The following is a 21456-nucleotide window of genomic DNA, read 5'->3' on the forward strand; positions in this document are numbered from 1 at the left end:
CCGTGCCAAGGAGTCGAAAGTTTAATCTTTTAATTATTTCCGTGACGGCTTTTCTTTGGCTCGCAGCCAGCCAGCCAGTAAAAGAGCTGAGCAAGAGCTTTGAGCTTTCAAGTGGTAGTACGCGAAGGTGAGAATGTTTTTTTTCGTTCCGTTGAAGGACCTTTTTTGTGCCACCTCGAAGTGACCGACACGCGGCTTTATGCGCAGTCCCTCCAATCTGGTTGGTTGCTGACGTTTGCCGCTTACCGCTACTGCTACTGCTGCTGCAGATGGTGATGGTCATTCGGTTGCGGCCTAATCACTCATCGCCGCCATTATCCAGAACGATCATCATAAATTGTGGAGACCGTCGGCCGCCATTCGTGTGTGTTTGTCCAGTCGCCACCCCATAATACACACACAGGCACACAAAACGTTTTTTTCTCTTCTGTGGCCACCACTTGATAGCGGCGGTTGCCGCGGCGGAGTGTGCTTGAGGCCAAACCGAGGGGCCAATAAATAAATATCTCATTTAAATTTTCATGCGACTCGGTCGGGCCAGCGGCAAACCGCGCCCGCGAATCACCACTACGACCACCAACGACGACCACGACGATGTGGAGGACGTGCGCAATCTGACGCAATGGGAAAGTTCGCACCATAAATCAAGAGGATCCTGTTTCTGGTCTGTCGACCTCGCCTGACCGTGGCACGCAATGTCGCGTTGTTTGGTGGGGTCGGTGAACGTTCCTCAGTTACTCTACCTTCTCTTCAAACCCTGGGAGTGACGATGACGTTTCGTGGATTGGACTCTACGTATGTTTAAGCGCTCCTTGGACTGCAGAGAAACTTTACTTTCAAACTCTGGCGAAGGTCCTGCGCAGCGCACGCACCACAATTCAGTGTTAAGCGCCTGAAAGACGACACACATGCACGACATCGCGGCCTACTTCTCGATCAATTCGAGAGAACGGACCCCGGAAGCGGATTCCCCGGAAGTTTTTGCGTCAAGTGTGTCCAGATCGGCCGGGAATTGTCACGAGATAAGCATTGGCACTACTGCCGCTACTAGCGAGGCGCCATCAGAAGCTGCTTTCATGTTGCCAAATGTCCTTTTCTCTCCTCACTTCCTCCGCTTCTCTATTTCAATCTCTCTGCTCCTTCGAAGCACCACGAAGTGGCTGAACCTCTGACCCTGCGCAGCATAAGGAATTAATAAAGTATCATCATCAGCACCATCATCATCATCATCATCGTGTCCGTGTTGGTGGGCACGAAACGGCACGAGTGGGACAAATAATCTAAGTGGAAGTTTTACAACCGTCGGCGACGTCGTCCGCATCATCGTCATCATCTGCGGAGAGTTATTCTGATTTTCCACCATTTTCATTTCGGCCTCTGCCTTTCCTTCCTTCCTTCCTTCCGGCGGATGTTCAATTCGTAATGTGCGCGGCCGCGCCCGCGTGCGTGGCGGCACTGGTTGGCGACCAACTTGGCAGCTGGTTCCGCTGGTTGCTCGGTTTGTGGCGGTGGCGTTGACGATGGTGTTGGGCCTTATTTTTCCTTTTGATTTCCATTCCTTCTGTACCGTGGCCTTTGGCCCCGTGGGGCCTATAAGGGTGTGCAGGCGGTGGTCTTTCGTGGGGTGAGTGGGTGGGCTGGAGGTGTCGGAACATGCCCCACGGAGCATGTTCTGTTGGTGGAGGCGGGATAAGCTGGAAATGATGAGGGTTATGGATGCTGGCTGCTGGCTGCCGCTGTTGCTGGATGATAATCGTTGATGGCAGCAGGCAACTGAACGCGAAGTGAGGGTAGTGGTTTGGGGGGGCGCGATACGCACTTCAGCGTGACTTGTGCCGCGATGGTGCGGGGTGTTTTGCGTGCAAACTCCAATCATTCACCTTCTTCTTCTTGTTCTTCGTGGCGTCTTTGTTGGATTTATAATTTATAGTGTTTTATTGGCGGTTTTTGGACGGAAAACTTTTGCGTCCGCTTATCGCTTACCTCTCTTTCTTGGTCTCTTTGTGTCTCTTGAGATTGTCTGTCTGTTTGTGGCGTTGCGCGAAGAGACGTATCGGAGGACCATTGAGGCAGCAAATCTGTTGGAGAAGATTTATCACTTTGTTTGCCCATTTTGTTTGACAGACGGTCGACGACGAATCTCAACTCGAGACGAGGGACGTCCCGGTTTGACATTTGGCGGTTCTCGAGAGACAGAGAGAGAGAGCGCGTGGCATGCAAATGTGCTGAATTCCGGGTTCTTCAATGTCGAACAGATTCGCTGAAAGAGAGGCCCTACAGGTCGGTAGTACAATGGAGAGAAGAAACTTGGATCAAATCTTCGTTCAAAATGGATTTACATGTTAAATCAGCAAGATCCGTTCCACTGCAGGTTAAACCAAGGGCAACAGCGTCAAGAGAACTAAGTAATTTTACGCAAAAAAACGATCCTGATATTATTATTTCAACTTTGCAAAGGAAGAGGTTCATTCTTAAAGAAGTAGTTCAACGTCGAACACTTCAAAACATCCCAAGACAGCCATTCCATTCCACTCAATCAGACAAATCAAAGCAATTGGCTGTCAATCTTGCGGTGGTCTCATCCGTCTATTCCACGCTAATCCACCGTAGTGGTGCGGAGTCTCCCCTAGAGTCTTGTATGTAAATGCTCTCCATCGTCGACTCCGCCGCTGTGGATTGTGAGCTACTCCAAGGAACGTCGCCAGAAGATCCGAGCGTAGGGCCGGGGGCTGTCGTTTGGCAATTAATCAAATCAATCACCCTCGGAAGGCGAAGCGATCGCCACGGCACCATTATGCCCCGAGGTAAAAAGGCGCTGACTTCATGTGCAGCAGCGCAGACATTAAAGTGTCAGGCTGTATAGAAGGCTAAGGAGCAAGAGAGATAACGTGACGGTCCCGGGGATGAGATGGAATAATGATGATCATCTCAGCCAGCTCTCCCTCCCTCTCTCTCTCTCTCTTCCTGTCTCTATGTACTCGCCAGTCAAATTAGCTTAAATGTTTGCAATATCCAAATAAATAATCAATCAGCTCGAACGGCGCAACGGCACCAAGACACAGGGAGACGACACGGAAGATACCGTGGACTTTGAAGGAAGCCCGAAGCCCCTTTTTGCAATTTGTTATGAGCCCCACTCAGCAGCACTGATGGTGAATTGTTTTGCTTCATTTTTCATCATTTCGCTCACGCAAACGGGCATCAGGACGCCGGGAATGGTGGCTTGATGAGGGCTTGAGGCCACCAGCAGCAACACTCGAGATGAACTTCCACTTGACGTGTGGTTGAAAAATGAACCTCTCGCCACACTCCACGCCGGTTGGTGGTTGGTTCCACAACAATACGATGGATCCGATGAGCGATGAGCTGGCAAGCACCCAGGGCCCGAGGGCACCAAGTACCGAGTGGAGCCGTTCAGTTTGTTCAGGGGTCACGAGCGTCGCTCGAAGTCGTCAACACAGTCAAGGAGCAGCAGGAAAGCCGTTGGCCAACTGATTAACAAACGTGAAAAGTGAATCACGATTGCATACGCGTTGCATCGTCAGTTTCTTTTTCCATTTTTCATTCCCGGCAAGCAGTTCACGAAAGATTTAACTAGCAACGATGATGATGACGATGATGATAATACTTTGCTAGTGAAGCGCCTCAAGCAAGGATCTCTAGAGAGAGTGTCGTTGTACTTTCTCGTGTCCTGTCCTCCGAAGCAACAGCAAATCGGTTTTGAAACTTGGTGTGCCCCAAAAAAATCCTGGAAATCTTATCCCAGTTCCGTGCGAGCCGCGAGAGTTACGACAATGGCACCAAAACTGCGCCAAAAAAACGTCGCCAAAGGGCACCATCGACACACTGGTCTGGTCGCAGCTGTGTCGCTCGATGAGCATTTTCTCTCCACCTAGAATGAGAGAGGGAAGTGGAGGCTGCATCTAATGAACATTTATGATTATGCCCCCTGGGGGGAAGCGCGGTAGCAGCCTGGCTGTAGGTGATATACCTGGCTGGAAGGGATCGTTCCCCGGTCCCGGAAGGCGATGAAGTGAAAAATGAAATCAAAATCACCTTCTCTTACTCTACTCCACCCCTTTTTTTGGCGCAACGCCATCACTAGTAGCGCAAACTTTCCGGCGGAGAGGTGTCAAGATGATGAGCTTTCGCTTGGTTTCCCGCTCGGTATGGCCGCGGCACACACGCGGGTAATGCAAAAATCAATTTCATCGAGCATCGTCATCATCATCCTTGGTGGTGATGGTTGGGGTACGGGTTTGGGGTCGCCATCTAACAGCAGCAGCAGCCTTAATGGTTCTTTAATAGCTAGTAATCAATGCTGTCGAAACCATTCGCCGTTACGTGGTGGAGTTGCGTTAGGAGAAGGAGGAAGCGCGATGACAGTCGCTGGTTGATGGTGCGTGAGAGAGAGAGAGAGACACAAGCACACAGGAGAGTAGTATTATCAGTAGAGGAAGCTTCGAAACTGGAACTCTTCCTGCCGAGGATCCCGTTGACGTTTGACAGCAAACAACGCAGCAACAACAACAACGGGGGGGCAAAAAAGAACCGAATCCCGAAAACATTCAGCATTCGCTCGCTGACGCATGAAATTAGATTTGTTTGATGTTGTCTTTTGTGCCTTTGGTGCTGGTGTTGGGCATGTAAAGAGAGGGAGGAATGGTTTGCCATGTTTTTTTTTGTGCCCATCCTCCAGGCCTCGGCCGGTGAAAGGTGGTGGCGTTCCTGTTGGAAAATTTACCATAAATCATCGGTCGCTAGCGCGCTGTCATTGCCCTATGCTTCTGGGCTGGGGAAGTGGTGGTGCTGGTGGTGGTGCGCTGATGGGTTTCGGGTGTCAGCCGGTTCGTTTCGCACTGACGGACCCGGACGGATCCGAAAAGGACCTCCGCGTGTGTAGGCGACCGATGTCCGGCCAACTTTTGATTACGGTCCGGGGTACGGACGGTCGGCGAACCAATCTGCTGACCAGGACGCGAGAAGGATTTATGCTTTATCGTCCAGCCAGCAACACCTGACTCCAACATGGTCACTGTGTGTGTCCGGGTGCATGTTGTTATTAGTTTCCAGCTTAGAGATGATGATAAATATTACAATTCCCTGGTGCGCTGGTGCGTCGTTGGTGTGGCCTCCCCCGGGGGGACGCTGACGGTGGTTGTTTGCATTAAACATTCCACTCCGATTAAGATGCGAGGGCCCGGGTGCAGATTGTTATCTCTATCAACATTGTGTGAGCCCAAAGTGCTCTGCGCTCTTTGGTGAAGCCCTCAAGGAGCTTGTGGAGCACGACTGTGTCACCGTGCTCCGATGCTGAAGTCGTCCAAGGTCGTCACCACCACTTGCTGGATTGGTGCTGGTACCCTGTTCGAAGCGCAATCTTGAGTTGTCTTGACTTGCCATGGAATGCCGTCCGATAGATGTTTGCCTTGTGCCTTGTGCGAGAGAAGTCACGTCAACGTGCGAACGTGGCGGAGAGTGGGTCACCGCACGTCGTCGTCCTGTACGGAGAGCTCCAAATGGCTGGTGACGCACACAGCAACACTCCATATGTATGAAATGCTAGATTAGGATTCGATTCGAACAGCAGTGGATTGACCTAGAACGGCGAGGGGATGGCGTATTCTTGATGGCGTTGACACACTTGTCGCGAGTCGATGTCGATTTTAAGGTAGCTCTCATACCTTGAGAGCGCTAATGTTGTTTGTGCATCGAAATGCTGATCATGTTGATCATTAATCCCCTCGGTGGCCGGTCCAGTTCAAACCGGTTCGCCGGCTCTTCCCAGAAGTCTCGAACTCACTTACAATAATTCGTTTATTGGCTCCCTCAAGAAGTCGCAGAGAGATCACGAAAACCGTAAGTCAACAAACGATCGAACGATGATGCTCATCAGCACTTTACGCTCGAGTCGTTCGCTCAATGACTAATTGGGAAGCACGAGAGGCGCGTGGGCTGTCACAAGACAAAAGCCACGACTTTTTGTCATCGAGAACGTCGATGAAGGGAGGATGGGGACGCCATACTGACTCTAATTACAATTCTCCGCTCCGCAACGAGAAAGAATGTAATCAAGCACCACCACCAGGGCAGGAAGAGGAAGCAAAAACAGTAGCACGGAGGTGGTGATGTTGAGGAGGAGCAATCGATTAATGGAAATTCATCGATCAAACTCGCCCGGGCCCTCGCGTCAGTTTTAATTTCATTGATTTATGATGGTGGCAGCGCGCTCCGGTGTCCGTGTCCGTGTCCGGTCCGGTGTTACACCTTACACCACGTTTTTCTTTGCAATATCATCTGCCCAATTGGTGGACAGGCCACCAATTGACACTTGGATGATCAATAGACACTATTAATTGTGATGATGGTGAAGGAAGGATATTATTATCGTGTGGAGCTTTCGGTCCTTCCAGGTGGCATATGATCGGCATCGGCTCAGCGATCATCATCATGTGATAGCATCCGGTGCGATAATGGCTCCACGCTTAGCACATGATTCATGTTTCATTATTTTTTCATCGGATCCAGCCACGTTCAACGTTCACTTTTCTGGTTTGGTTTTTTTTGGGGGGAAGGATAAAGGATGACTTTGTTGAGCGAGGCCAATCCGTCATCGGTACGGTTATGATAAAGGTGTGACGATCCTGGACCAAATGGGTTGTTGGCAACCCGGGGAACCAGCAAAAAGGGTTTGAATAATGTTGGCTATCGTAACACAGCCCCCACTTCCTCGGCATTCCCGAGAAACCAATTACAAAAGTGGCCAGAGTGCCAGAAATATTGCCAGAAATTAATGATTCCGTAACATCCGCTAGAACGCGCGGGGAGCTGAAGATGCTGAAGAAGAGAACGAGGTGGTGAGGTCGAAAGCATACTAACCTCATTCATTTTACGAGTGACTAATTAGCCGCCCGGAATTCTATTGTCCTAATGGCGTGCGTCTGCCGCCATTTTGTTGGCGTTCGGTTCCGTCGGCGATGATGCTGGCACGATGCTGTGGCACTATTGACGAACATGATTTTTCAATTTTGTCATTAATCAGACGCTGCCTGGGCCATGGCTAGGAGTTGGTGGTTGGTTAAAAGCATCCCTAAAAATGGGGGAACCCAATGGAGCCCCGAAATGGTGAATTCATTTTGCGCATCACCGGCACAGGTTAAAGACTTTACTTCTTAATGGTCTGGCCCCGTTAACAACGGATGCTTATTTCACGTTCACGTTTCTTTTTAATGTTTGCATATGCTGTCATCAGGTTCGGTTTGGTTCGGGAAGGGCGGGGATGGGGGGCGTGGCCATCATCATTATCGTAAAACCGTATAGCGGACCATGGGCCAAGTGCCCTACAAGGAACGCACTTTGCACTTGCTTTGTGGCCAAGGCCATTAAAGGCCAGAAATTGACGCAAAAAGGGCAAAATGTCAAAAGTGGTGTCCTGTCTGTCGGTCTGTTCCCTGCCCCGGAATCTCTTCTTTTCTACCGTCTTCTCTACGTTCCTCGCAAACGGCACCTCAGATTCGATGCTAGCCTTCCAAGATGCGAACTCACGAGTCTCTTCCTCAAAGTTTCCTCAGTCTCCTTTCAATTATCGCCGCATCAATCCTTCTCGTTTCGTGGCCAAATTGTACAAACCGATTACCTCGTTTCTTTAACCACCTTTGCAGACGAAACCGGGACCGGGATGCCAGTTGCTGCAGTGTTGCAACGGATGAGGATGAGAAGAGGGACCCTCAGTTGATGATGCCTGCTCCTGCTTCTTCTGCTGCCCCACCTTCGAGGGTCTCGTCAACGACTTGTAAATGTATTTTTAATTTAGTCTAAAAAGAGCCGCTACGAACTCCTCCAGCTTTGGTGGACAACCGTTTTTTTCTTACTCGGATTGCTTGTACGTCGGAACTAACGAAGTGCGCAACACCGCCTTGGAGATCCTCTTCGTCCGCCTGCCTACGGCACCCTGAAAGTGCACACTAATTGAGGCGATTCGTCATCGTCGATTGGATGTCTGGGACGTCGAATTGTGCCATACACGGAGATGGACATTGGCGTGTACGGCCGTGTAGCGCGGATAATTAACTGACAAACAGCAAAGTCACGTGCACGTTGTACTGGAGTTTCGATACGAAGATATAGTGTGAGTGAAGAGTGTGGACAACGGAACAGGACACTCGACGACAAGGTTGTTTGGTTGAAATCGAACGATCGTTATCCTCAGTTTCATGTTGTCTTCAGATCAGAGCATCCTCCGTTGCATCATTCGTTGACATCGAGCAGAATCTGTGAGCAATGTCCGTAGTGTTGTCCAACTCCATCTGTCTCAACTGAACACCTACCAGTTTTTCCTGAGGAAAAACCCAAAGCCCCTCACACGAAACTCGAAAGGACGATCCAAGTGTTTGATATTCATTTATTCCCTGGCTTTAGGGATTCTGTCCGAATCAGCAAACACACTTCAAGAGAGAGTGGAGGTTGGGGTACACCGTGTAAAGGATAGAAAAGCGTTAAGGCGATTCTGGGGCCTTAGTTTTCGATTCGTTGAGTTCTTGTTGCCGAGTGGCGTCCCAGGGTTTGATTCATAATTTTTCTTTTCGTTCATCCGCTCATGTCCTTCCGGTTTGGTTTCCCCTTTCACAGAAAAAAAATATAGAGAGAGTGTATGTGTGTGTCTGTACGTGAAGTGTCCTCGTCACGTGGGATGTATACGTCGTTTGTGGTCACGCAAGAAGAGCCGCGGTTGGCGCTGCAGCAGCAGTCGAAGCGTCACCAGAGCAAAGAAGTGTGAAGTGAAGCGCCGAGAAGCGAAGTAGTCCGTGCATCCAGTCGGCAAGCAAATCAGAATTTTCAGTCAAAAGTGTTGTCGTCATCGTAGTCACCATCTCCAGCAGAAAGCGCACGCAAGTTGGTGTGCTAAAAGTGTGTCCTAAAGTCGAAGTCGGTTCCCTTATCTTTTTTGTTGATTGGTGTCTGATTGATTCCCCCCACCCTCGGATTGCCGGCCAGTTTTCCCTGTGGGTTGCGTGTTCCGTGAGTGCGTGTGCGTGAAGTCTAGAGGAGGAGTCAGCCGCGAACATGCAGCACCATCCGGGCTCGTGGTACATCCCGTGGGGCGTCCCAGGGATGGGCCTGCAGAAGATGTTGGCCGTTCCGTTCAATCCGGCCACCGCCGGGTTCCACCAGCCACAGATAGCAGCGGCCGCCGTCCAGCCACCGACCGTCCAGTCGGTACAGGGTGCCCAAGCGGTTCAGCAAGCCACCGCCACCCAGCAGGCCACTTACCACCATCACCACCACCAGCACCAGCTACATCCGGCAGCGGCCCTCCACAATACGGCGGCCGTAGCCGCGGCAGCCGCCGCCGCAATGCACCAGCACCAGCAACACCAGCACCAGCAGCACCAGCATCAGCATCAGCCACTGCATCCGAACATGGCCGCGGCAGCCATGTTCACACCGCTGACGCTCCGTAGCTTCGTGACGCATCCACACCTGAACCTGGGCCAGCAACCGATGGCAACGGCAGCGCAGCAACCGCAGCAAGCTCCGCCACAACTGACCGCCGCCCAAACCCAGTCCCAGCTTACCGCCATCAATCTGAACAGTGTCGGCGTGGTGCCGGTGCGCCAGAAGACGGCCTCGGCCAACGGTGGTGGCGCTGGTGGTGGTGGTGGTGGTGGAGGTGGTGTTGGCGTCGGAGTTGGAGTCGGTGGCGTCCCATCGAACACACTCCTCATGCCGATGAGAAAGGTAAGCGATGTGCTAGAGTGTGTGCTTGCATTTGTTGTTTGCCTGTAATTTCATCGAGATCCTCCGGTATATTCCGGTGCTCGGGAGCATATAATAGTCAGCATCATCGCATGTATGCTCCGGACCGGAAGTGCTCCTCGGATGTTTTGTCGTCGTCATTCTCGTTTCGGATCTAGCACGCCACCAGCATCGACATGATGGCGTTTTGTAGCGGAAGTTTTGATTGGAAATGAAATGGACGGAGGACTGTTTGGATGCAGGCGTGTGTGTTGAGTGAAATTCAATTTATGTTTTCCTCTCTCTCTCTCTTTCACGCGTCTCTTGATTCCTTGGAGGAAGGGGTGAAAGTTATGCTCTTGAATCGACCGTCCTCGGCATCCATCTTCCCGTGGTACGGAGCAGCTTTGACAGCTTCCACAGTAGTTGCGCCCTAGCAACGGAACGTTGGCTGTTTGCTTCGATAAGGCACAATTTGGGCGCTGATTTGCAAATAGTGGAGAGCCCTGTGCTCCTCACCTGCCAGGAGCGGCATTGTGGCTTCTTGTGGCGATTCCTGTCACGCACACGTCGCTCGCACCACGGCCTAGAATGATCGAGAACTCTGGTTCGCGTGTCTTGTGCACCGTGCAACACCATCGGACACCCATTATCATCTTGTGCCTGGCGTGTTACAAGAAACAATCCTAATTAAACCACACTCGGACGCTAGGACGCTAGGATGCAGTGCACGCACTCGTCGCTGTCGTTCAGACACATTCTGCCAGAGGCTCACCGTCACGCCGCAGAACTAGACGAGACGCGACGCGATGAGACGGTTCTGGTGCGCTTCCGTGTTCGCCACACACGCCAGCCAGTCGGCCAAAAATAACCGACAGCCGGCCGTATTTCCCGGGATTGTGTGCACGAAGTTGTTCGGTCTATTGTGCTCCACCGGTCTCTCGCTCTCTGGCTCTCCCTGAAGTATAATTATAATAGCCAGCGACAGTCGGCGTCACATCGAATCATTTCGGTTGGCTGGTCGTCGATTGCCACGACACCATCGGAACAGCTGCGAACACCTTCGAGTTCTCCGCGGGATTGAAGCCGAGGTCCAGTCCCCGGCAGCGGAACAAAAAAGTAAATAAATATGATCCGAGCCCTTTCAAGCCGGACCAAAACAGAGGCGTGTGAGGAGACCTTTCTGTCCCCATGGACACTGCTCTCCCCCGACCACCGCGAAAGGTCGTCCTTGTCGGTGACGACTGGTTCGTGATCCCCCCGGGGTGATCCACCTCCCGCCGAGCGTTCAGCGTGCGTGCGTGCGTGCTGGCACATCCGACTGGCAAGAATGGTCACCTCGCTTGGCCACGTGTTAGGGTGTGCTGGGGTGCCCCGGTCGATGTATGTGTGAGCAGACCGCACAATAAAAGTCGACATTTTACGAGGCTCAAATCTCGCTGTTTAATCTTAAGCGCTCTGCATGCGTTTTAGTGTTTGCGGCCGAGAGGGCCGGGTGCGTTTGAAGACAGACCAACAATGGCCACAAGCAGAATGGGAGTCTCGGGAAGCCATTCCGCTTTTCCCGGACCACAACGAAGAGGGACGCCCAAAGTGGGAAGGGGAAATAGTTTGGTTTTAGTGGCCATCCGCTTGGGAAACATGCTAAGGACCTCGCATCAAAAATCGGATCGTGCGTTTTTGGCCGTCTCCCACGAGGGAGCACCATCAAATGCTAAGATGTTGCTCCGTTGCTCCGCCGGTGGATGTTATTCGAAAATTTATCGCTTTAACGCCATCGGAACCATCCATTGGATGTGCCACGAACGTGACGAAATTGATCCACTACAGAACTCTAGAATGTCGCCATCGCACCGCACCGACAATCGCGGTGGCTGATATGCTGCTTATCCTGGCTGTACCACTTCGACAACAGCCGATCCATCCGGTGGACCTTTTTTTTATTTTTAATTTGCTCTCTGCTGACAATTATGGTGCTCGTGGTGGCCACGTCGTGTTTCGTCGTCGTCCGCGGCGCGATGTCAACGGTGGCATCCACCGCTATGATCGCGTCTTTTGTTGTTTTGAATGTTTTGTAGTTCGCTTCACTGTCGCCGTCCCCATTCTCGATTTCTCAGAGGCCGTAGTCGTCGGTTTTAAAACTATTTCTGTTAATTGATTTATGACCGCTCGGTTGCCGGACTGCCGGCAGTTTTTTTTGGGGTGGAACAAGCGGAAATGAACCATCTCTTCGTGCCGGTTTTCCTTCTCCGAAATGCCACGACCACGATTTGGTGTGATCGTACTGTTTTGCAAATCGTCCTGTTAGCATGTTTGCTCGCCATGCCATGTTACACATTCTCTCTCTGTCGTTGTATCTCGGTACATCCCCCCCGGGGGGAAGGTCCATTCTATGTCACTTCCCTCCCCTCTGTACCGGCCACATTTAGGACGGTCGCGCGTTGTTTCCAAGCTGGGGAGTGCTGGTCGCGAGCTTGAGGATGCCACTTACCGTTGGAGGAAAATTTATTATTTCAGAGATAAATTGTACAATTAATCACGGTGCTAGGCGCATAGCCGTGTGCGTGCCTTGGTGTGCTGTGGCCGCGTGTTTTTCCGCCCCGAGTGTCTCTCCGTGGTGCGTGGTCCCAAAATAGCCACCATTTGTCGAGCTCATTTCGGAACCTCGAGCGAGCAGCACACCAGTACGAGGTTGTTGCGACAAGTAACCGACACCCAATTGTGCTTTGGGAGAGAAGAGGGGCGGGGGAGGGCACTTCACTGTCCGGACAATCCCTGGCCTGGTTGCGCTGGGCTGCTAAATGCTAATAACTCTCGCCGCGTGACCACGACCACGACGATGATGATGATGGTGCACTCGATGACGAAGGGCAGTGATGGGGGTGATTTCAACGAATCATCGCGCACACATCGTGGTCGTAGTCGCGTAGCACCCACTTCCTTCGTCTGCTGCTTCTCTTGCAGCTGATGAGACCGTCGCTAAACCGTCGCACGAGGACGTTCCAAGGAAGCCGGAGCCGGAAACGTAAAATAATAATTCCATTCGGGAGGGGACAGCACACTTGCCGGCACCGGCCGGAGCGGAGTGTCATATCCTGCGGCCGCACTTAGCCGAAGCAGTGCAAAAGTGAAAGCTTTGTCGCGGCGGCGGTGGCGTCGTTGTCGCTGGCGTCAACGGCAGTGTCCGTGCTCCGGGGCATCGGAAGCTTTTTATAACGCCAACGAGACCCTCTCTCTCTCTCTCTTCGCCTCATTCTCTCTGTCTCTTTTTCTCTGTGTCCTGGTGCTGTGTAATCGCTCCCTCCAATCTTCCAGTTTCGCGGGCGTTCTATTTCTGGAGCGTGGCCCCGGACAGGCGCGAAAGACGAAGCCCTCTGGTCCGGTGTGGTTCTGGTAAGACGTGAGAAACGTGGAGTGGAGCAAACCGGAAAATGGCACTTTGGATATGCAAAAATGAGGCCCTCCGAGGATGAGCTTCGCGGATTAATTGCTTTAGTGGAGTTTTAATAGACTTCTTCTGCTTCGCTGCTTCGGAGGACCGGCTACGGTGGTGATAATGATGGTTCTGTTGGCCAACAGGAAAGCAGGGAATGCTTAAGATTGACGTTAGCGCTTCTGTTAAAGATGGATTGGCAATCGGTGCATGATAGTCGCGGTCTTATTTTGTATTCCAGCGTGACCTGCAAGCGATGCACAAATCATTTTAAGTTGAGGAACACGATCAAAGTAGTGCAGCAGAATACAAACTTTGTGAACTTGCGGGTTGGTCCTCTGGCACTGGCACTATTTCCGCTCCTAACACTGACCGGGTAACTAATTTGCACCAAGAATGCCTGCGCATGCATAACATCTCCCGATTTATGATGGAAAATGGAGAAGGATCGAAACTATTAAAATTGTTTGTAGGACCTGATGTGAAATTGAGGTGTTTGAGCGAAGCTTTGTAACTGATGAGGAACAGAAGGCAAGCGGAAGCAGTGGCTCTGTTCGAATAGTTCAGTTCACTTGTCTGGAGCTCAGATGACCTTTAATTATTGATACTTTCCCAATGTGATTGTATCAGTATCAGTATCATTCCAGCGGACCAGAAGTCCTTCTTGGTAAATGGTGGACATTCTCAAGAAAAAAAGCGGACTTTAGATAAAGAAAGCGCCAGAGAGACCACCAAGAAAGGCGACTACATTAGTAGTCGCCACTGGTCCATCTACTGAGCCCAAGGCATTTCGGCGACGGTATCGGGTATCGTTGTATTGCCGATGTTACCATTTCCGACTGTCCCAAACCAAACCAACGGAAGGAGGAGTTGTGGGGACAGTGGACGTATGATAAATCATTCCAAGGGAACGAAAAATAGAACGAAGCTGCCCTCTCTCCGCACTTCCAGATGCCACGCCACCGTTTTCGTTTCGCATCTTTTTTTCGTGCCCCGAACGAAAGTGCTCGGAAAAGGCCGCTAGGATGGGGTGGTTAGAGGGGTTGGGAGGTCGGTTTGGTTGATGGATGAAAGTTTACTTTCGGCGCCACGCGTCGCCATCGCCGGTCGGGGTGGCCGGTGCCTGGAAGCAACATCCGGTGGCGCACCAAACAACGCATTCTAAGCGAGGGAGAGACGCGCCGGCGATGGGGATGGCGGACGCGCCACGTCCGTTCGTGCCCGTTCCGTTCATCAATTCTGATTTTTCTTCTGCTTCTTTTCCAGTGAGCCCATTGGAATCGAAGGTTCTTGCCGGTTCCGGGTCGAAAACGAGATAAAAATCGATGATCGCGCGTCGCTGGCCACCGAATCCGGTCCAGTCCCGGGCTCGGTTGGCTTCTCTTTCGGTCGCTCGAGTTTACAATTCCACGCGGTACGCGATCGGCGATGGTGGTGGTGGTGGCGCTCAATCAGTCAAAACTAATTAGGCGTCGCCTCCGCCATCGAATCCGGCGTTTCGGGGCGCGCGCGCGTTCGGGGTTCGCGTTTTTGGCCTGACGACGGTAATCTGTTTCCATCCGATTCCCCCCCCCCCCCCCCCCCCGGGGGTTCCTGGGAGGTTTGTGTTTTTGCCTCTTATTCTTCCTAATGGCACGTAACAAGAAGAAGTAGAAGAAGGGTTCTGCCGTGGTTCTGTAGGTCATCAAGGGGTTTTTCGAGGACGGGATTGACTTGATGAAGAGCGAGAGAGAGAGAAGTATTGGCAGGAAGTGAGTGGCAACATTGGTTTTGTGTAATCGGCTAATTTGTTCGGCCAACTGCGGCCATCGGCGGATCATCGTTAGCCTTTTTTGCCCTCCGGAGGGGTGATATTCACCGCCCGTCCCCCTATTCCCCTGTTTTGGCTGCTAATCGCTTGTCGCAGCTTATTCTAGAAGGAACGACGTGAAGTTAAGGGATTACAAATGGAACCATCGTCGTCCGTAATTCGTTTAGAGCTGGGATGTTCTTCGCCCAAGTGTTCTACAATATTTATTTCGATATTCTTTCAACTTTGCAACAAGATTCTGTGGTCAGTCAGCGTGTCAAAAGTCATTCCCTAGAGCCATGATCTAGTGAAGAACTGACATCGCAAATTTCCAATTGGTTCCTCGGCATCACAATTTGGCATTTGTTCCCTCGTCTGGACTGTAGATGCTGCGCAGACATAAACCGTCACGAAACGACTTCATTTCATGGCACTGCCCCTCAAAAACGCTTCATTAAAAGACTCGTCCTGCAACGCGTCGTGTGGAGAAAGAGATCCTGCCAACCAAAAGGGCGCACCAACTTACAATCAGCCCCGAAGCAGCCCCGAAGGACACTGCACCACAAGGCGTTAAGTTTTATTCCCCGCCTTTAGCAGCAGAAAGAGTGCACACCTTTCACCCCTCTCTCTACCGCTTACATGATTGCTAACTTTATTCTACTCCGCCATAAAGTCACGTACGCGAGACACCGGGCATGAGAACCAACGTTTCGGTCGGTCCCTACTAACGATCTGATGGCTGCTGAATGCGTCCATGGAATCTTCTTCTAGCACTGGAATCGCTTCAAATCACCTTCAAATATTTCCGCGAAGCAATGATAATAATGCGAAAGCGATTGAACCTGCTTTGCGCCATCGACCAACCGACCGACCGACCGACCGGCGATTGGTGTCCGGTGCGATCGCACCAGAGCAACTTTTGATAAACTAGTTACACTTGCCCTCGGGGTAGGACTTGAAAGGAAATCGGATGGTTGGTCGGTTGGCGGTGGCCACTGCTGAACGCTGAACGTTGAAAACACTTGCGCGTGAGTGGACTGCGAGTGAGTATAAGGGTGGCACAGAGCAGAAGTTATTCTGTTCGCGAACATATTCCACGTACGGATAAGGATGATTGGAGCGGGAATTCAAGTCAGTCAAGTCCACGCCAATAATTATTCGTCCGACCGCGTCCACCGTCTCTTTGTGTGGTGCTACTGCTGCAGTCAGTAGTAGTTGCTCCCGGTAGCTGATGGAAGGGAATGGACTATCTCCTGTGCGTTCAGCCATCGATCCGTCAGAGATCGTTTGCTAGTTCAGTTCAGCTGGCACTGAGACGCCTGTTGGTCGGTGGGTTGGTGGGTGGAGGGCAAATATGGATAAACTGTTTCATATTCATTACATGCCACCGAGAGCACGGCTTCGAGCGTTGGATGCCGAGGTTCTTGGAGGGCGAGACGTTCCTGACTGCTTACGTGCTTCAGCTCGTAACCGCCTTGGGCGAGGGAGGATTCGTGGTCGTTGGCGTATTGGAATTGATACGCCACAACGCAACTGCTTCCCCTCTCTCTGGTTACCAAGTAATCTGCCAAATCCGCTTACAACCGCTCCACGATGAAGGAATGGAAATTGGAGTAGAGACTGAAGTTCATTCGGGAGTCTGGGAGCTTCTCAAGTTACTGTGGAATTGTCCAGGTGTGACGGCAAACCTGTCACCAACTTGGTGTTCGGTTCGGTGAGTTGTACAGATGTCCACTGATCAATTCCGTGACGGTACTTAATTACACATCCTGGAATGTCAGGCTGCATTTGTACGCCAGCACCACCACGCACTCGACTTCTAAACACTCGACAGCAAATCGAGGTACGTCAATTCGATAGATGTGGTTCGATCGTCGAGTAATTAAAATTGAATTTAAAGGCCCTTGACTCCGGGAATGCACAGAATGGCTTTCGATGGGGAATTTACACGGAAAATGCTGGACAGCAGTGCTGGAGAGCGTCCTTTTGTCGCCGGTGCCGAGATGAGATTGGCGCTAACCCAATCCCCGTCATCGATCGGAAATCGTGAAATTTGCGGTTTTCCTCCAACTCATCACCACGGAGACCGGGGGGTGGCTCTTTGTTGGATGGATAATCGGGATTCAGTCGGGAGCACACAGTTTTATTGTAGTTTCCAAAACCTCAACCGAACTGCGGCGAAGTCTCGAGGATGGCCCTCCGGCAAGTTCATCGAGAAGATTGCCTAAAACCGCAGCATTACTGTCTCCGCTCGACCCGGGGGGGAGGGTGAAGCAATCAGAGACCTATCCGCCAGGGCTCGTTACTCGGCCTCGGCGGGGGATCGGTGCCACGGAGTGTTGAAGGAATAAGTTGAAGTTGCAATGCTGTCTTCGAACCGGTGCTGCAGCCGCACGAAGAAACAGTCAAGAAGTCGAATCGATATTCAGAGTTGAAGTCAGATTTTTGAAGGTTATCCGAGCCGCCGGACTCTTGCATAACGTAACGATACCCACGTTCTACGGGACGACCGGTTCGACGACAGCTCATGTGTATGTCTTTGTGTATCTTATGAGGCTACTTCAAAGTTACAGCAGCATTTCACAGCAGAACGTTCCCACATTTGCTGCTTTGCGAGAGCAATCGGAAAGGGTTCGCTCCGGGGCGAGTTAGTTACTAAGGTGCCGCTGGCGTCTGCAGGCGTACGGTCCGGGCTTGGGTACTTGGGAACCTCCCTTTTTCCGGCACCGTATCTCAGTGAGAGGTGTTTACGATTACGGTGGAAGGGTGTCGTGTGGTGAAAGGCTTTGTTTGTGGTGCCTTTGGGAAGCGAGAAGCGAGACCCCCGAAAAACTGGAATCAAACTCCGTCTTCTTACCGGACCGCAGCATCGAGCGGAATCGAGGCCGACCGAAGGCAGTCGGGATGGCCGGTTTGCTGTGGAACGGGGACACCAATTTGGAACCGGGCCACCGTTCGTTCGTTCGCTCGTTCGAGAATGGCGATGAAAATCGATACTTTACAAATAACTTATTAATCTTTGAGTGAAAATTTGATCGCCTTCCCATAGAGTGGCGCGGGGGAGGGAGAGAAGGCACCAGGAAGGAACCGTCGATTCCTGGAGGCCCGGCAACGGCAAACAAACGATCTAATCATTGGCTCCACTGTTTTTGGGACACGATAGAGGGATAAGTTTTCCGGCCATTTTCGGAGGGTGTCGGGAAGGTTGGGAAAGGGGTGTTGAGAACGCCATCCTGTGGCACCGGCACCTGATACGCTGTTGAGACCGGTATTCCTTTTAAATGCGAAACATCAGCAGCAGCAGTAGCAGCAGCAGGGAAGGACCGTTGGCTATATAATCCGCAGGAAGTGCGTTGCGAATCCTCCGGATCAGCCCGTTCCCGTGGCTGGTCATTGAGATTAGGTGGAAATTTGTTTTCCAAAAACCCTTCGCTTTGTGGGAAGCAGCAGCAGAAACAAACAACAATGACACACAATACACTGAGGCAGAGGCTGGCCGGGCCAGTTGTTTTGAGATTTTTCCGATCGGCGGTGGAAGGAGGTGGTGTCCAGTGTCCGGAGAATGATTTGGTTCATGCTCTGAAATCGATGCTTTGAATGAACACTTTGTTTACTGAAATTCAACATTTTGTCTATAGTGTTCAAACCATCCATTTTCATGACTATCGTTCATAATGTCTCAGGTTTTGATCGATCAATGATGGTGTCCCTTTACCTTTTGTTAAGACTGTTGTTCAGTAATGGGCAAGAAAGGATGCCGGTCTACGAAGGATGATAGGAACGGATTATAGACTTGTCTTTTGTTACCAACACTGTCTTACACTGTCCAGTAATACTTGCAGCCATTAACATTAATCATTTTCATTCATTATTATGCACTCCAAGGCACTTGTAACACAAGTAATGGTTTGTTTTACTGCCTGTAGAGCTGTAGAAATGGCAGAAAATATAACATTTTATCATCTCTGCCTCATTGGAAAACAGAAATTGTATTGTACAGAAATTGGCAGCGGCTCAAAAGTCCATTTGAATTGCCTTTTGCATTAGAATTGTCGGAAAAAGTTGTTCTAGGCAGATAGTTTTTCTGCCCAAACCGATTGATCCACACTCACTACTGACGCTAACTGGAGCACCAAGGAGCGGGCGCCATCCTGCCATCCGCTCTGCCCGCTTATTGCCTTTTGTCAACAACCGCTTTCGATCGGTGATTGTATCCCATAAATTATGCTTTCCCCTGTCTCCCCCCCCAACACGGCCTACCGGGTATCATTTCCCTTTTTTCTGTCATGCCTTCAATTCCCGGTCACTCGCCGGTCGGTGCTCGGGTGGCCACACTATTTGGACCGTGTCCAAATCGCGCCTCCCCCATTCCCCGGGTTTAGAGAGAAGACCATTTGCTCGAGACCAACTCGAGGCCAATCTCGCTATCGATGCGATTTCGGGCTTCTTTATGAGCTCTCCTCCTTGTCCCTGTCGTCGCCTGTCGCCTGTCGTCGTCGTATCGACAGCTCTCGCCATCGTTGCAGCCAACTGTCCGTCGACATGCTCCCATGCTTTTCCCCCTTGGCCAACACACCAACCCATCGCGTTCAGATCTTCAGGCCAGATCGTTTCGGGGCTTTTTAACTATCGTCGTCGCCGTCGTTTGCATCCACACTTTGTGGGTCAAAGTGTCATGCGTTTCCTGTGGTGGGTTAATGTCTCTCAAAACCACCCTCCCCCCTGCACCCCTTACTTCATTCCTTTCTTTTTTGTGATGTTTTCCCCCTCGAGGGTTCTCTCGGTCTGTGTCTTCAAACGTGTAGTAGCTTCTCCGCTGATGCTCTCAGCGTGTGGCGTGTGGGGTGACTGTTAGGGGAGGGACAAAAAAGGGTTAAGATAGATGCGTTATGTCGGTCCGTTTTTCGTGCTTTCCGAGGGCGGGGGGATGAGAAACACCAACCTCCTCTTGCTAAAGCTTGACACTGCTGCTGCTGCTGACGAAGCCAATTATCGTTAGCCAGCTCTCCGACGTCCTCCGAAAATGGGAAAGCTATTAAAGTTAGTGAAGAGGTTTTTGCCGTGGGGTTTTTGGGTGGGTAGTTTTGGGTCAACCCCTAGTGTATGTGTGCGCCCCAGGGCTGGGCAGTGTTTGGCAGTTGCAGCTGATAGAAATGATATGCGACACTGATAGCATTGTAGTAGATGATCAGAGCCATGTGAGTGCATTTCTGGTTCTGACAATGTAGTTCGGTGTCCTGCACATGACGTGTGATGCTGGTTTATGTTCACTGGATAACAATGTTAATGTAAAATCAACAAAGGCAGAGCAACCGTGCAATCGACAGAACACATCGATGATGATCTTGTCGCATCGTGGATTGTTTGTTTTGTTCTCGGTCTCGAAATGACATCTTGACTTTCCCAGTGTTCCCCTTTGAGATCTCGCATATTATCTGGCTCATAAATCATTACCGCCAGGCCAGTGTGCCATGTTAAAACAACAAATCTATCTCGGGAGAGCGAGAGAGAGAGTGGGAGAAAGAGCAACAATCCACGAGATTACGGGCTACGAAGTGACGGCGACGGCGACTACTATCCCACATTTGAAATCTTTGATTACTTTGGCCTCGTTGGCTCGACTATTTTTATGATCAGCACTGTACAAGGGCAGCAACGGCGGTGGTGGCGCATGTTCGGCTGCTGTTTCAATGGCTGCCCAACCCAGGACCAGCAACCCTTCGCGCTCCACCGCGCGCCCAGTCAGTCAACACGTTCCTGTTGCTCCTGCCAGCTAGCCAGCCAGCCAGTGAGCGAGCGAGCAGAATGCCAGCTGGCATGATTGCGCTGGCAGACACCAAATCGCATTAGACAATCCGCTCGCCCGTCCACCCAGTTGTCCGCTAGTCCGTCCACTCTCCGCCGGTGCCTGTGGCCGCAGGGCAAAAGGTTTTAACATTTCTCTTGTCCTCCTCTTTATTTTTGTTGCTTTTTTTCCGCTTGTATTTCTGTGTGTCTGCTTGCGCGTGTGTTTGAAAAGTGTTTGTTCTGTTCTGCTTTTGTTGGCAGCCGCGCAACATCTCCTAAATCCAAATCGCGTGCACTTTTGTCTTTCGGCGGTCCGCGAGATCTCTGGCGACGGGAGGGGACAGCGATCTCGGACGGGAAGCGTAGGTTTCTACCGCCGTCGCCGCCGGCCGGGTTGATGATGGTTGTCTGCTTTGGTTGTCGAAGTGCTCCTCCTCCGCCATCCATTCCCAGTTCCAACGCGCCAAAGCCATTCGGGAAATCTATTTTGGTTGTGCGCGCAACGCGGACCGCGTGCTCCCCTTTCGTGCGACCAGCCAGTCAGCCCCCAAAATGTCGGCGAATGTCGTCGTTTATGTGTGTCTCGTGCACGGTTGATGTGCGAGGTGTTCCACCTTCAAGAGATTGCGCCGCCGTCGGTGAGTGGGGCGGAGTATCGCCTTAGCGCCCGGCATCAGTCATTAGCCATCAGCAGCAGCAGCATCGGGGGTCT

At 51.4% G+C, this 21456-nt stretch overlaps 1 protein-coding gene across 4 annotated transcripts in view; it reads left to right on the forward strand.

Moving 5' to 3' along the window:
* The window catches only part of LOC126568888 (pseudouridylate synthase RPUSD2-like), a 152552-nt gene that overhangs the window by 34557 nt on the left and 96539 nt on the right, over window positions 1–21456 (forward strand). For all 4 annotated transcript variants that reach the window (XR_007607775.1, XM_050225563.1, XM_050225565.1 and 1 more), the window contains exon 2: window positions 8629–9738. Coding sequence is in view for 3 of the 4 variants with exons in the window: in XM_050225563.1 (XP_050081520.1) it covers window positions 9064–9738 (675 nt within the window). In the remaining variant the exon portion in view is untranslated. The remainder of the gene's footprint in view (window positions 1–8628; window positions 9739–21456) is intronic.

The sequence above is a fragment of the Anopheles aquasalis genome, chromosome 2 (assembly GCF_943734665.1).
Source record: "Anopheles aquasalis chromosome 2, idAnoAquaMG_Q_19, whole genome shotgun sequence".
In the NCBI taxonomy this organism is placed as follows: domain Eukaryota; kingdom Metazoa; phylum Arthropoda; class Insecta; order Diptera; family Culicidae; genus Anopheles; species Anopheles aquasalis.